Source organism: Nymphaea colorata, chromosome 3, assembly GCF_008831285.2.
Source record: "Nymphaea colorata isolate Beijing-Zhang1983 chromosome 3, ASM883128v2, whole genome shotgun sequence".
Lineage (NCBI taxonomy): Eukaryota > Viridiplantae > Streptophyta > Magnoliopsida > Nymphaeales > Nymphaeaceae > Nymphaea > Nymphaea colorata.
The window spans coordinates 23709388-23721654 of NC_045140.1; the positions used below are offsets into that span (position 1 = coordinate 23709388).

The following is a 12267-nucleotide window of genomic DNA, read 5'->3' on the forward strand; positions in this document are numbered from 1 at the left end:
CCGGGAAAACAATTTCGTATTTTATGTCGTGAATCGACCGAATCTCTCACACACACTCTCTCCTCCTTGTGCACGTGCTTCTTGCGCGTGTAAGAAAGAGGAAAATTGGTACGTTAACGGGAATAGAAGTGCAGAGGGGAAAGGAAAAAAAAACTGGAAGTTGATAATTTTTTGTAGATTAAGCAACTGCACCCCTCCCCTACTTTCTCTCTTTCTCGCTCTCCAATTCTTTGATTGGTAAAGACGCGCTAGAGTCCGGCCTTCTCCCTCCGTTCGGAAGAAGCGAAATCAGCCAATCTACGAGCCTGCTGCTCTTCCTCGCCTGAAGAGAAACCAGAGGAAAGAGAAAGAGAAAGATGATGGCAATATCCTTTTCCCCAGTTGAAACTCCCAGATCTATAAATGGGATCCTCCGGAGGAGATCCTAGAAGAGAGAGAGAGAGAGAGAGAGATGGTTAGGTTGAGGATCTGATCTCGTCACCCTTTCATCCGTGAACGAGGAAAAGCGGAAACTGCGTTAAGGATTTGTACGCAGGGAAATCGATGGGTTGGAGGTATAAGGCTGGGCTGTTCCTGATTGCAACAGTCGTTTTCATCTGGGTTACTTCTGCAGAGGTTACGCAGGTATGTCTTCCCTTCTTCTTTCGTTGTTTTCTCCAAAATATCTAATTTTCCTTCGCGTCTCCTATGGGGCTTGTAAGTTGTGATTTATGTGGCCAAATTTTGTCTACCTCACGGTTTTGGCTTCAATCTGCTGCTGGTAGCAAAATTTGGTGCTGCATTTTTTCGTAATTTTAATGCAAGTTATTACATGCACTTCTTAGCTCAGCTCCCTGCTTCATGGTGGGGTTCGTTGTGATGGGTATCTGGCAATCTGCCAAAAAATTTTATAAATTTCCTTTGGTCAGTATGCTTGACCGCTGAACCTAGGATATATTGTTAATTGCTTCACATCCCATTTCGTGTGGCTGATTAGGCAGTTTAGGCAGCCAGAATTGGAGGATGATTCGCAATTTTTTCGTGAGGAAGTAATAAAGAACTGTCATCCTTGATCCTACCTTAGGAAACCTTAGGAGTCAACTTTTCTTTTTGCTATAAATCCACGAAGTAGTAGGCGACCCGTTTGTCAAACAATTATGGTAATCCACTCAATGTTAGAGATGTGGAGTTGAATAAGAGCGAAAATACTGATACGCATTCTATATGATTGATGATTCTCTGATTCTCAGGCCAACAGAACTAAGAGAAAAGCATATTGTCAAATCTACTTGGTCTCTCTGTCATCTGCAGAATTACATTGTATATGATTGATGATCCAATGATGCTTGGTCCAAGAAATTACTCAAAAAATGTCATGTTAGTTCTACGCGGTTTCTTTATCACCTATCAAGTTTCACGTTTTTCTTCTAAATCCACAATTTCAGTTGGACAGATGTAAAAATTGAATTTAGAAGAAAATGAAGTAGACAATTGCAGTTTCTGATTACAAACTGAATTAAGTGGTTGAAGCTTATGAGCTACCATTAGCAGCTGACTTCAAGGGAAGCTTATCTGCCCCCCACGCCCCCCTTCCAGCCCGATATCTCTATCTCTCTCTCCCCCTCCTCCCACCCCCCAAAACAGGGAGAAAATGATGCACATGAGCACATGCTTACCCTGTCTGTATCTTACTTCTGCCCTTTGAGATGCAAGCTGCCTCTGTATTATTGTGTAACCATGCAGTTTACTCACAACTAATCTTTGCAGAAAATATTTACGGACTATAAACAACCATTTGCACTTACCTATCTGGGGGCATCTCTTATGGTCATTTATCTACCCATTGCTGCAATCAAGGAGTGGATATGTCATGCAATCAACAGGTGCTCGTCAAAGAGGAGAAACCCAGAATCTATTGATAAGTCCTCTACCGGGGTTGATTCACCTTTGAAGTATGAGATGGTTCCGACAAGCTTGGAACTGGAGTTGCCAAGTACTCTGACTAAAAAGGACAGTGAACTGGACCTTTCTGCACAAGAAGAAGGGAACCCTTTGCTCCCTAGACAGAGGGAGGACTTGGACATGATGGGGCAAAACAAAGCACTCACAGACAGGGAAATTGCTACATATGGCTTTTACCTTGCCCCAGTCTGGTTTGTAACTGAGGTTAGTATCTCCTGGAATGGCTATGTTGCTTTATAAGCTTTTTGCATGGAATTTCTTTGCTACTCTTCTTCATGTAACATATAGGATTCAGTATGTCTCCATGGACTTTGCGTTATTCTGAAATTCCACTAGTTTGTGGAAGAGTTATGCTAGAATACATGGTTCACACTTCTGGCTACTAATGCAGAAAGTGACTGATGCTAATATTCTGATTGCAGTATTTATCAAATGCTGCACTTGCTCGAACCAGTGTTGCAAGTACGACAGTGTTATCTTCAACTTCAGGCCTCTTCACACTTTTTTTGGTGTCTTTTTGAAACAAGACTCCATAAGTGTAGCAAAAGTTGTTGCAGTATTTGTCAGTATGGCTGGAGTTGTCATGACTACCCTTGGGAAGACATGGGCTACTGACGAGTCACAGGCCAGTGCTGCAGGGTATGGTGCTATATTTACCTTGGCATGCTTGTTTTACCTCCAATGCAGAAGGCCTTGGAAACCTCTTTGCAATCATGGCCTATCATGTCTATGCAATGATTGCTAGTTACCTTTTCCATTTTATGCCTAAATTTATCTCTTTTTGATGTCTCTCATCCGATAGGTGTGTTTAATTTAATCTGCATCTGTTTTCAAGTGCAGAAACACAAAGCGTTCTTTAGTAGGGGATCTCTTTGGCCTTCTTTCTGCTGTGACATATGGCTTATTCACTGGTCAGATATTATCATCATCTTCTAGCATTGTAGTATGTTTCTGAAGTAGATCATTTTCAGTTGCAGCACCAAATGGTACTAATCTTTTCTTTAAATGTACATCTCAGTCCTTCTCAAGAAGTTTTCTGGAGCTGAAGGAGAAAAAATTGATGTTCAGAAGTTCTTTGGTTACATTGGCTTGTTCACACTTGTTGCACTGTGGTGGCTTGGTAAGATTTTGTTCCACCATTTGCTTTTTTCTTTCTTGCTTTTTGTAATTTTTGATGTATAACTGCTAGGGTAGCGAGGATGCAGTTGAATTCAATTTGATATCCTTGCTCAAAATACTGCAGTCCCTATGGTTGATCTAACTTGTATTCTTGCTCGTTCATAATCAGGAGTTCCTTTTGTATAACAACCCGACCCACTCCCGGGCTCGGGCCCCTGGTTCGACGGATCCCAACCCGCCCCCTAGCGATTTCGGTTCCAATCCTAAAAAGACTAGGAACCAGGACAATCATCTCATTACAGCCTCCCTTTATAAGCCCTTGAAGATCCCTCACAATCTTCGATACGGGACTAAACATCTGGGGTGTTACAATCCACCCCCCTTAAGGCACACGCGTCCGCGCGTGTGGGACCCTAGGTCCGAGTGTTGAAACTGCTCTGATACCATTATAACAACCCGACCCACTCCCGGGCTCGGGCCCCTGGTTCGACGGATCCCAACCCGCCCCCTAGCGATTTCGGTTCCAATCCTAAAAAGGCTAGGAACCAGGACAATCATCTCATTAAAGCCTCCCTTTATAAGCCCTTGAAGATCCCTCACAATCTTCGATACGGGACTAAACATCTGGGGTGTTACATTTTGCCTCTATTTTTTTTTCTTTCCTTACAAGACTTGAAAGTTAGTGTCTCTGAATTTGATTGAGTTGAATACTGCATGTGTAACACCCCAGAAGTTTAGTCCCGTATCGAAGATTGTGAGGGATCTTCAAAGACTTATAAAGGGAGGCTTTAATGAGATGTTTGCCCTGGTTCCTAGCCTTTTTAGGATTGGAACCGAAATTGCTAGGGGGCGGGTTGGGATCCGTCGAACAAAGGGCCCGAGCCCGGGAGTGGGTCGGGTTGTTATAGAAAAGAATAACACACCAGAGGATGATAACAATCATGATATTTGAACTCGGATCGTTTAAGTGTAAGCCACGTTGCTGCTCAGACCATGGTACACAGAAGTCCATGACCCGCATCTTGGCACCTCTAAAGCTGTGTCTACCATGCCAAAATCTATGACCAGCATTAGGAAATTATCTATCATCACATCTTAATAATATTATAAGTATTTTTCAGATGGCTTTAACCATACCTGAAGTGATGATGTTTCCTGCTTCTTTGACCACATCACTCTGTTGCTATGTGTGTATATATGTTGCTAATCAGCTCCTCACTCACAATCATTACTGGAATCATGTAGTCTTTACATTTGTTCAGGGTGAACCTTATTACCGCCGAAGCATGTATAACTACTGTAGAAACACACACCAAGATGGAGAGAAAGAGAAGGAACACACAATATACGTGGAAAACCTCAAAGAGAGGTGAAAAACCACGGAGAAGCTCTAACCTAGGTGCACAACCGCAACCCTAGGAGAGAGAAAATGTTATTCCACTTCATTCAACACTTACACATAAGGACAATATATAGAGGGAGAGAGGAGAAGCCGCCTAGGGTACCGAGCCCGCCTCGGTACCCGCGCCCCATAGAACCGGGTCCAGATATGGACCCGGTTCCCACAACAACATATTCTAACACTCCCCCTCAAGCTTGGCATACATGTCAAACATGCCAAGCTTGCTAACATTTTTTCCGAATGAAGAAGTACAAAGCCCCTTTAGTTAGGACGTCTGCAACTTGATCTTCAGACTTCATATATGGCAGAATCAGCTCCTTTGAGTCAATGCGTTCCCGGATAAAGTGACGGTCAATCTCCACATGTTTGGTCCTGTCATGTAGAACTGGATTATTGGCAAGATTAATCGCAGACTTGTTGTCACAGTACATCTTCATTTTATCTTCCAGTTCCACACCAATATCAGTCAAAAGGATCTTCAGCCACAGCATCTCTGTAACTCCCATTGCAACAACCCTGTACTCAGCCTCAGCACTAGACCTCGAACACACTTCTTGCCTCTTGCTTCTCCAGACAACTAGGTTACCTCCAAGAAAGATACAATACCCTGTAGTGGACCTCCTTGTGTCAGTGCAACCTGCCCAATCTGCATTTGAGTAGCCCTCAATAGTAAGTTTGTCTTGTCGAGTATACAGCAGTCCTTTTCCTGGGTCATTCTTTAGATATCCCAACACTCTTTCTGCACTCTTCCAGTGACAATCCGTGGGAGCATGCATAAATTGACTTAGCACATTTACCGCATACGTGATATCAGGGCGAGTAAGAGTAAGATAGATAAGCTTACCTACTAGCCTCTGATATCGCCCTTTTCCTTCCTCATCCAGAATAGTGTCTGTCTTGATACTTATCTTAGTCCCCGATTCCATAGGAGTAAGATAGGGCCGACAACCAAGTTTACCTGTCTCCTTTAGTAAGTCAAGAGTGTACTTCCTTTGATTCATAACCAGCCCTGTCTCTGATCGAGCAATCTCTATCCCCAGAAAGTATCTCAGTTTACCCAGATCCTTGAGGTCGAATTCTTTAGCTAATCTCTCCTTCATCTTCCTGTTTTCTTCCTCATCACTGCCAGTGACAATCATATCATCAACGTAGACAAGGAGAAGACTCACCAGACCATCTCTCTGTTTTATGAATAGGGTATGATCTCCATTTCCTTGCTTGTACCCAGTAGACTTCATAACGATCCTTAGTCTCTCAAACCACGGTGACTGCTTCAAGCCATACAAAGCTTTCTTGAGGTGACAACATTTTCCCTCTTGAACATACCCGGGAGGCATGCTCATATAGACTTCTTCCTCCAGATGGCCGTTCAAGAATGCATTTTTAACATCAAGCTGGTCCATGCGCCACTTCCTGTGCACAGCAAGAGCAAGAATAACCCTCACGGTCTTCAACTTTGCAACAGGGGCAAAGGTCTCAAGATAGTCAATCCCATACTTCTGGCTGAACCCCTTTGCAACCAGACGAGCTTTATATCGATCTACAGTGCCATCAGGTTTATACTTCACGTTGTACACCCACTTAGAGCCAACTAAGTGTGTCCCTTTAGGGATATCAACCATTTCCCATGTTTTGTTCTTAGCTAACGCACCCATCTCCTCCGTCATAGCATGTAACCACTTGGGATCATCCTTAGCATCATCCACCGACCTGGGAATAACAACTTTGGATAAGGTTGTGATAAAACATTTGTAATTTGTACTGAGCTTAGCATAAGAAACAAATCTCTGAATAGGGTGAGAAGTACATGACCTGGTGCCTTTGCGCAAAGCAATGGGGAGCTCTCCATTCGATGGACTTGGGTCATCCAGGGAGATCACGGGATTGGGATTGGTTCTATCCTCATCACCAACATCTTCCACTGTAGCTTTCTCCTTTCTGACATAAACCTGGCCAAACAAGTGATCCCTGGCAACAGTGGGCTGAGCATCCACCGTGACCCCTTCCATATAACTGCCCTTCTCATTACTGACCGTGACCGTGTCAATCACACTGGGACTAACCTTGTAGTCCAAAAACTCCATAAACTGAATCAGCTGATTAGAGGAATACTCTTCCCCTTTGTGCCCAATACACTCCCCCTGAAGAGGATTCACCGGAAAATACGACTCATGTTCATGAAATGTGACATCCCTCGAAACATACACTTTGGAAGTAGTGGGATCCACACATTTGTACCCCTTCTGAGTGGAAGAGCACCCCAAGAAAACTCCTTTAATAGACCGGGGATCAAGCTTTTTGAGAGTAGGGCTATGATTATGCACAAAACAACTGCACCCAAAGACACGAGGAGTAAGAGGCCACGAATTCTGAGTGGGCCACAGGGTAGAATAAGGAGACTGACCATCCAACACCCTAGTAGGCATACGGTTAATGAGGTGTGCACTAGTGAGAAGTGCATCACCCCAATACCGCTTCGGGACATGGCGTTGGAACATAATGGCCCGGGTAACATTCAAAAGGTGACGATTTTTACGTTCAGCTATACCATTTTGAGGAGGGGTATAACTACAAGAGGTTTCATGAACAATACCCTTGCCTTTCAAGAAATCATCAAGGGATTGAGAGACATATTCTCTAGCATTATCCGTACGGAAAGCTTGAACAGTTGTATGGAATTGAGTCTCAACAAAGGCAACAAAGTTTTTCACAACTGCTGGAACCTGACTACGGTCTCGCAATAAGTACACGAACGTACATCTAGAGTAATCATCAATAAGCGTCAAAAAATAGTGACAACCACCACACGTGGGTACTCCAGAAGGACCCCAAACATCGGAATGAACTAAGGCAAACAGATGAGTGGTTTTATTCAATGAGATAGGGTACGAAGCCCTGACATGTTTAGCCAATTGACACACTTCACAAGCGAAGGAGTCAATGGAAACAGAAGCAAACAAATGAGGAAACAACTTCTTTATTAACTGAAATGGGAGATGTCCAAGACGCTCGTGCCATCGCAGAACAGTAGATCTATCATTCACACCAGACAAGTGACCACTCGTGGCAGAAATCAATGCTGAAGCAACTTGTACCGGCAATCTGTAGAGCTCGTCAGTAACCGAACCAATCCCAATCTTCTTCCCCGTCACCAAGTCCTGCAGGGAACAATGATCAGCAGAGAAAATTAGATTACAGTTTAATTCTTTAGTAATACTGCTGACAGAGAGTAGGTTCACAGGAATATTTGGAACATGCAAGGCATTGTGGAGACGGTATTTGTTCAACAGGGACAAGCTCCCTTTCCCAGCCACAGAGATAGAAGACCCATCTGCCATAGACACGCGTTGCTTGCCAGAGAAAAGTTGATATTCTTGAAAGAGTTTAGAGTCCCCTGTCATGTGGTGAGTGGCTCCACTATCAACAATCCAATCACCAAGAGAAGGGTTACCTTGATCAGTCGAGGCAACGAGGGCTTGGGCTAGCTGAGCCCCTTCAGACGTGGAGGACTCCTCAGGGGTAGTAGATAGGCGGTTGATGTACGCCTGTAGCTCCTTGAGTTGAGCAGGGGACAGCTTGGACTTTGCACCACTAGAAGAATTGCTCTGACTGGAATCAGACACAGAAGGGCTACGCTTGCCAGAGGGAGGACGACCTCTGACCAGTCTCTTCTCGGGATGAAGATCCCAACAGAAATCCACTGAATGCCCCAACTTGTTGCAATGAGTGCAGTGCCGGGCAGGACGCTGCCCAGTCCCAGAGGCACGGCTGACAAAGGCAGAAGGGCCATGACCGGTGTCAAGATGCATCACCTGGCGACGTTGTTCTTCAGACTCAACGCGGGCATATACTTCCTCTATCCCCGGAATTTCATCACCATTAAGAATTTGGCTACGAATAGACTCAAATTCATCCCGCAGGCCTCCCAGAAACAAAAACGTACGGTCCATCCATTCCTTTTCCCAGTAGAGGGAATGATCTGAACCGCACTTCCACTCATCAGTCACATGATAATCTAGCTCCTCCCATTTGGTCTTCAGGGCAGCATAGAAGGCAGCAACAGACAAATCACCCTGTGTCAGGGAGTAAATACTGCGTTTAATCTGATAGGTACGCAGATGTCTCTTCTTGCGACCATACATCTTCGCAAGCACAGTCCACATATCAAAAGAGGTCGGCTTCCGCAGAATGAGGGGCTGGATATCGGAGGACACGGAGCTGATAATCCATACTTTCACTTGGCTGTCCTCCAACGCCCACGTTGCCCAATGAGGATCAGATTTGATGGGCGCAGGTTTGTCGCCAGTGATGTAAGAGAGACGCCCACGGCTAGTAATCCCAATCTCGAGAGCGGCAGACCAAGATAGGTAATTGTCCTTGGTCAGACGGATGGAGGTGACCTGGATCGGCACGTTCTCAGTCTTGGAGGCGCTGCCCGCGTCAAGAACAGCATCTTTTTGAGTCCCCATCGCGTCTGCCATCACAAACACGCACACAGCAACAAGAGGCACAGCGGCGAGAACTAGGCAGAGGCGACGGGAATGAGGCAGCGGCTACGGAAGGCAGGCGGCGACGTTCCTGGGCGACGCTGGGAACGATGGACGGCGACGGCGATGGGCAGCGGTGGAGCGGGACGACGGCGGCCCCGCTGGCAGCGCTGGACGGCGGCGGCAGAGAAAAAACGGAGGAAACAGCAGCGGCAAAAAACCGGCGGAAACACGACGATCACACCAACGATCTCTCACGCGTTGGCTCTGATACCATGTAGAAATACACACCAAGATGGAGAGAAAGAGAAGGAACACACAATATACGTGGAAAACCTCAAAGAGAGGTGAAAAACCACGGAGAAGCTCTAACCTAGGTGCACAACCGCAACCCTAGGAGAGAGAAAATGTTATTCCACTTCATTCAACACTTACACATAAGGACAATATATAGAGGGAGAGAGGAGAAGCCGCCTAGGGTACCGAGCCCGCCTCGGTACCCGCGCCCCATAGAACCGGGTCCAGATATGGACCCGGTTCCCACAACAACATATTCTAACAACTACTAATGACACTATGATAATTATTTACCAGAACATGCACATAATGAATTTGCTCAGAACCTAAGACTGTAGAATCAAAAGTGAATTGATGACATAAATCTGATCTGAGATATATAGATGTATTCTTATTTTTATCCATAATCTACTTTGCCACAACTTGACCGGAATCTTTCATGGTTTGCTTTTCTTGTCTGCTGCCCTTCCATTGTGTATGGCTTCAATTCAGACTATCTTGTACCTGCTACTTCCTGCCTTGATTTAGTCATAAATGAAGCCATTTATTTTTTCTCCTGTGGAATAATCAACAAAATGCATCAACTAAGCTATTTCAGTTACTGGTCTTGAAGGTGTGATAAAAGTCAATAAATTTAGACTCAAATTCTTAGATTTGTTCTTGACAAGTTTACTGTGCCAAATATGTTAATGCCTGGTTTTTGTTGTTAGTGGTTATTCCGTTCATAATTGAAGGAAAAAATAGAATCTCATGTTGGAGTAGTTGAAACTTGGGAGGAATCTTACCTTAAAAAGCAAAGGGCTAAGTGAGTAGATAAGTCAAGAAATAACACTGGTGTAGGGTGTCTACTGTCTCATAAAGCAGGGAAAATTGTAAAATTGGTCTCATCGTTAGGTATAGTTATTCATATTGGTTTATGCTTCTTTGACATTGTTGAAGCTTAATTCCTGTAATCAACATGGGCTTACATGAACCTTGATGAATACTTGCGGATTTTAGCACATAAGAAGGCAGTTTATGTGCCAAGAAAAGGTGCATAAGACAGATTGAGTTATTGAGGTTAAAGAATTTGAATAGCTACTGCTCTTGATATCAGATTTCAGATCTTATATTTGGACAGAAATAGATGTCGGTGAAGTTCATTCAAAATTGTGAAAATTTATTCACTTTCTCTGACCAATTTGGTGCCATCTTTTCAGTCTGAATGCAATGACATCATACTCATCATCATAATTATTGCTACATTCTTGGAAAAATGTTGCTTTCATGTAGAAATTAGAAGTACATATTTTTTTGTGTTGGATTTTAAATTTTTGAACGAGGCACTATTTTTTAGTAAAATCATGATGATAGACCAGATGGTTAAACCTGAATTATTTCACACACAAAAAGATGGGGCATGACAAGTGAGAGCTCACATGGGTACTCTACCTGAAGTCTCATACTCTTAGGAAAGGGAGAAGCTCCACAAATGCTAAGGAGGTGCTAAATGGTTCTACCCATCAGATATGCAACTAGTTTCCCATCTGTGAAAAAAAGACTAAGCTTGCTTTTGTTGAATATATATATGCGCACACGTGTGGAGTAGTTGTTTATAAATTTTTTCTGTAGTTTTTGTTAGATAAGTTGTTTATAATAATTTTAGAAGTCAATATTTTCATGATATCTTCCCAAGAACGTGGTCCTTGAAATGTCCCCAGATATTCCATGACCAGGTAATTGCTGAGAGCATGTACGTGATGATGATCTTGATGTTTGTATTCATTTTGCAGTATGGCCACTGACTGCCTTAGGGATTGAACCAAAGTTTAGCATCCCTCATTCTGCTAAGGTGGATGAAGTGGTGCTTGCTAATGGTCTTATTGGAAGTGTTCTCTCAGATTATTTCTGGTACGTGTAGTATAATGAGCGATTTTAGCATTCATGGACCGAGTGATGTTACAAAGTCTTCATTTGCATGCAGGGCGCTTTCTGTAGTTTGGACGACACCCCTAGTTGCCACCTTAGGCATGTCTCTCACAATACCGCTAGCAATGATTGCAGACATGGTTATTCATGGACGCCATTTTTCAGCAGTGTATATTCTTGGTTCAATTCAGGTAAAAGTTTCCCTCAAGCAGCTCTCCTGCATGACTTTTTGCTTTGGAGTGAAATTGGTCTTTTCCATTTTCTCTTTTCAGGTGTTCGCCGGTTTTGTTATTGCCAATGTTTCAGACAGCTGTTCCCGTAAGATGGGTTATAGTCACAACATTGCCAATTAAATATCAGCCTTGCATTCTTTGTCCTTGTTATTGTTGTGTGAGTGGAAGTTCCAATTTTACTTCCCAGCTGTACAGGCCTCGAAAAATGCACTTCGTGACTAATTTGGTTTTTGAAGGTATAATTAATGCGATTTTTTTGGCTCCTTCATAGGAGAAGATAGAATAACTGATGTTCTCGCTTGTTAGTGTCTCAGTTAACCGTAGGATATCCTGTGTTGTTTTTTTCTGCGTCTTACACCTGCATTTGTTTGGGCAATCCATTTAATCTGCCAAATTACATTTTGAAAAGTATATCATCTTCACATCCACTTTGGGGATCGACAGTAATGACTCCTGAGCGGATTAATACTGGTGAAGGTAGTGATCATGTGGCAGGAAAGGAAGTGTCATATTGAAGAGCCTGGCCAGGAAAAGAATGTGAAGAGTGTCGGATTGAAGAGCCTGACACGTCCCAGCTTTGAATTCTGCTGCCTGAATCAAGAAGTCATCCAAAGGAAAAAAAAAAAAAATCACAAAGTCCTCGATGCATGGGAATGGTCGGTGAAAGCAATCGGGGATGAAGATATCAGATGCCTTCAACAACACAACTTTGGGACACGGACAATTGGATTGTTTTAATTTCGTACATTTTTCCAGCAACATGATGGGATGACACTATCCAGGAGCAGAATTTGAGAGAAGCCTGTACGGGCCAACATCAGCGGCATAAGGTGGACCTGCCAGTAACCTACGCAATTATAAGGGTTTCAAGTGGGTTCAG

General features: G+C 43.6%; 1 protein-coding gene across 1 annotated transcript; it reads left to right on the forward strand.

Moving 5' to 3' along the window:
- Positions 1–117: 117 nt before the first annotated feature.
- LOC116251517 (uncharacterized vacuolar membrane protein YML018C) lies at positions 118–11705 on the forward strand. Its single transcript, XM_031625838.2, is given in 9 exon segments — positions 118–624; positions 1747–2145; positions 2364–2445; positions 2448–2580; positions 2782–2852; positions 2960–3061; positions 11019–11136; positions 11210–11345; positions 11427–11705. Coding segments are annotated over 9 exon segments (1203 nt in total). The 5' UTR covers positions 118–543; the 3' UTR covers positions 11508–11705.
- Positions 11706–12267: the final 562 nt, after the last annotated feature.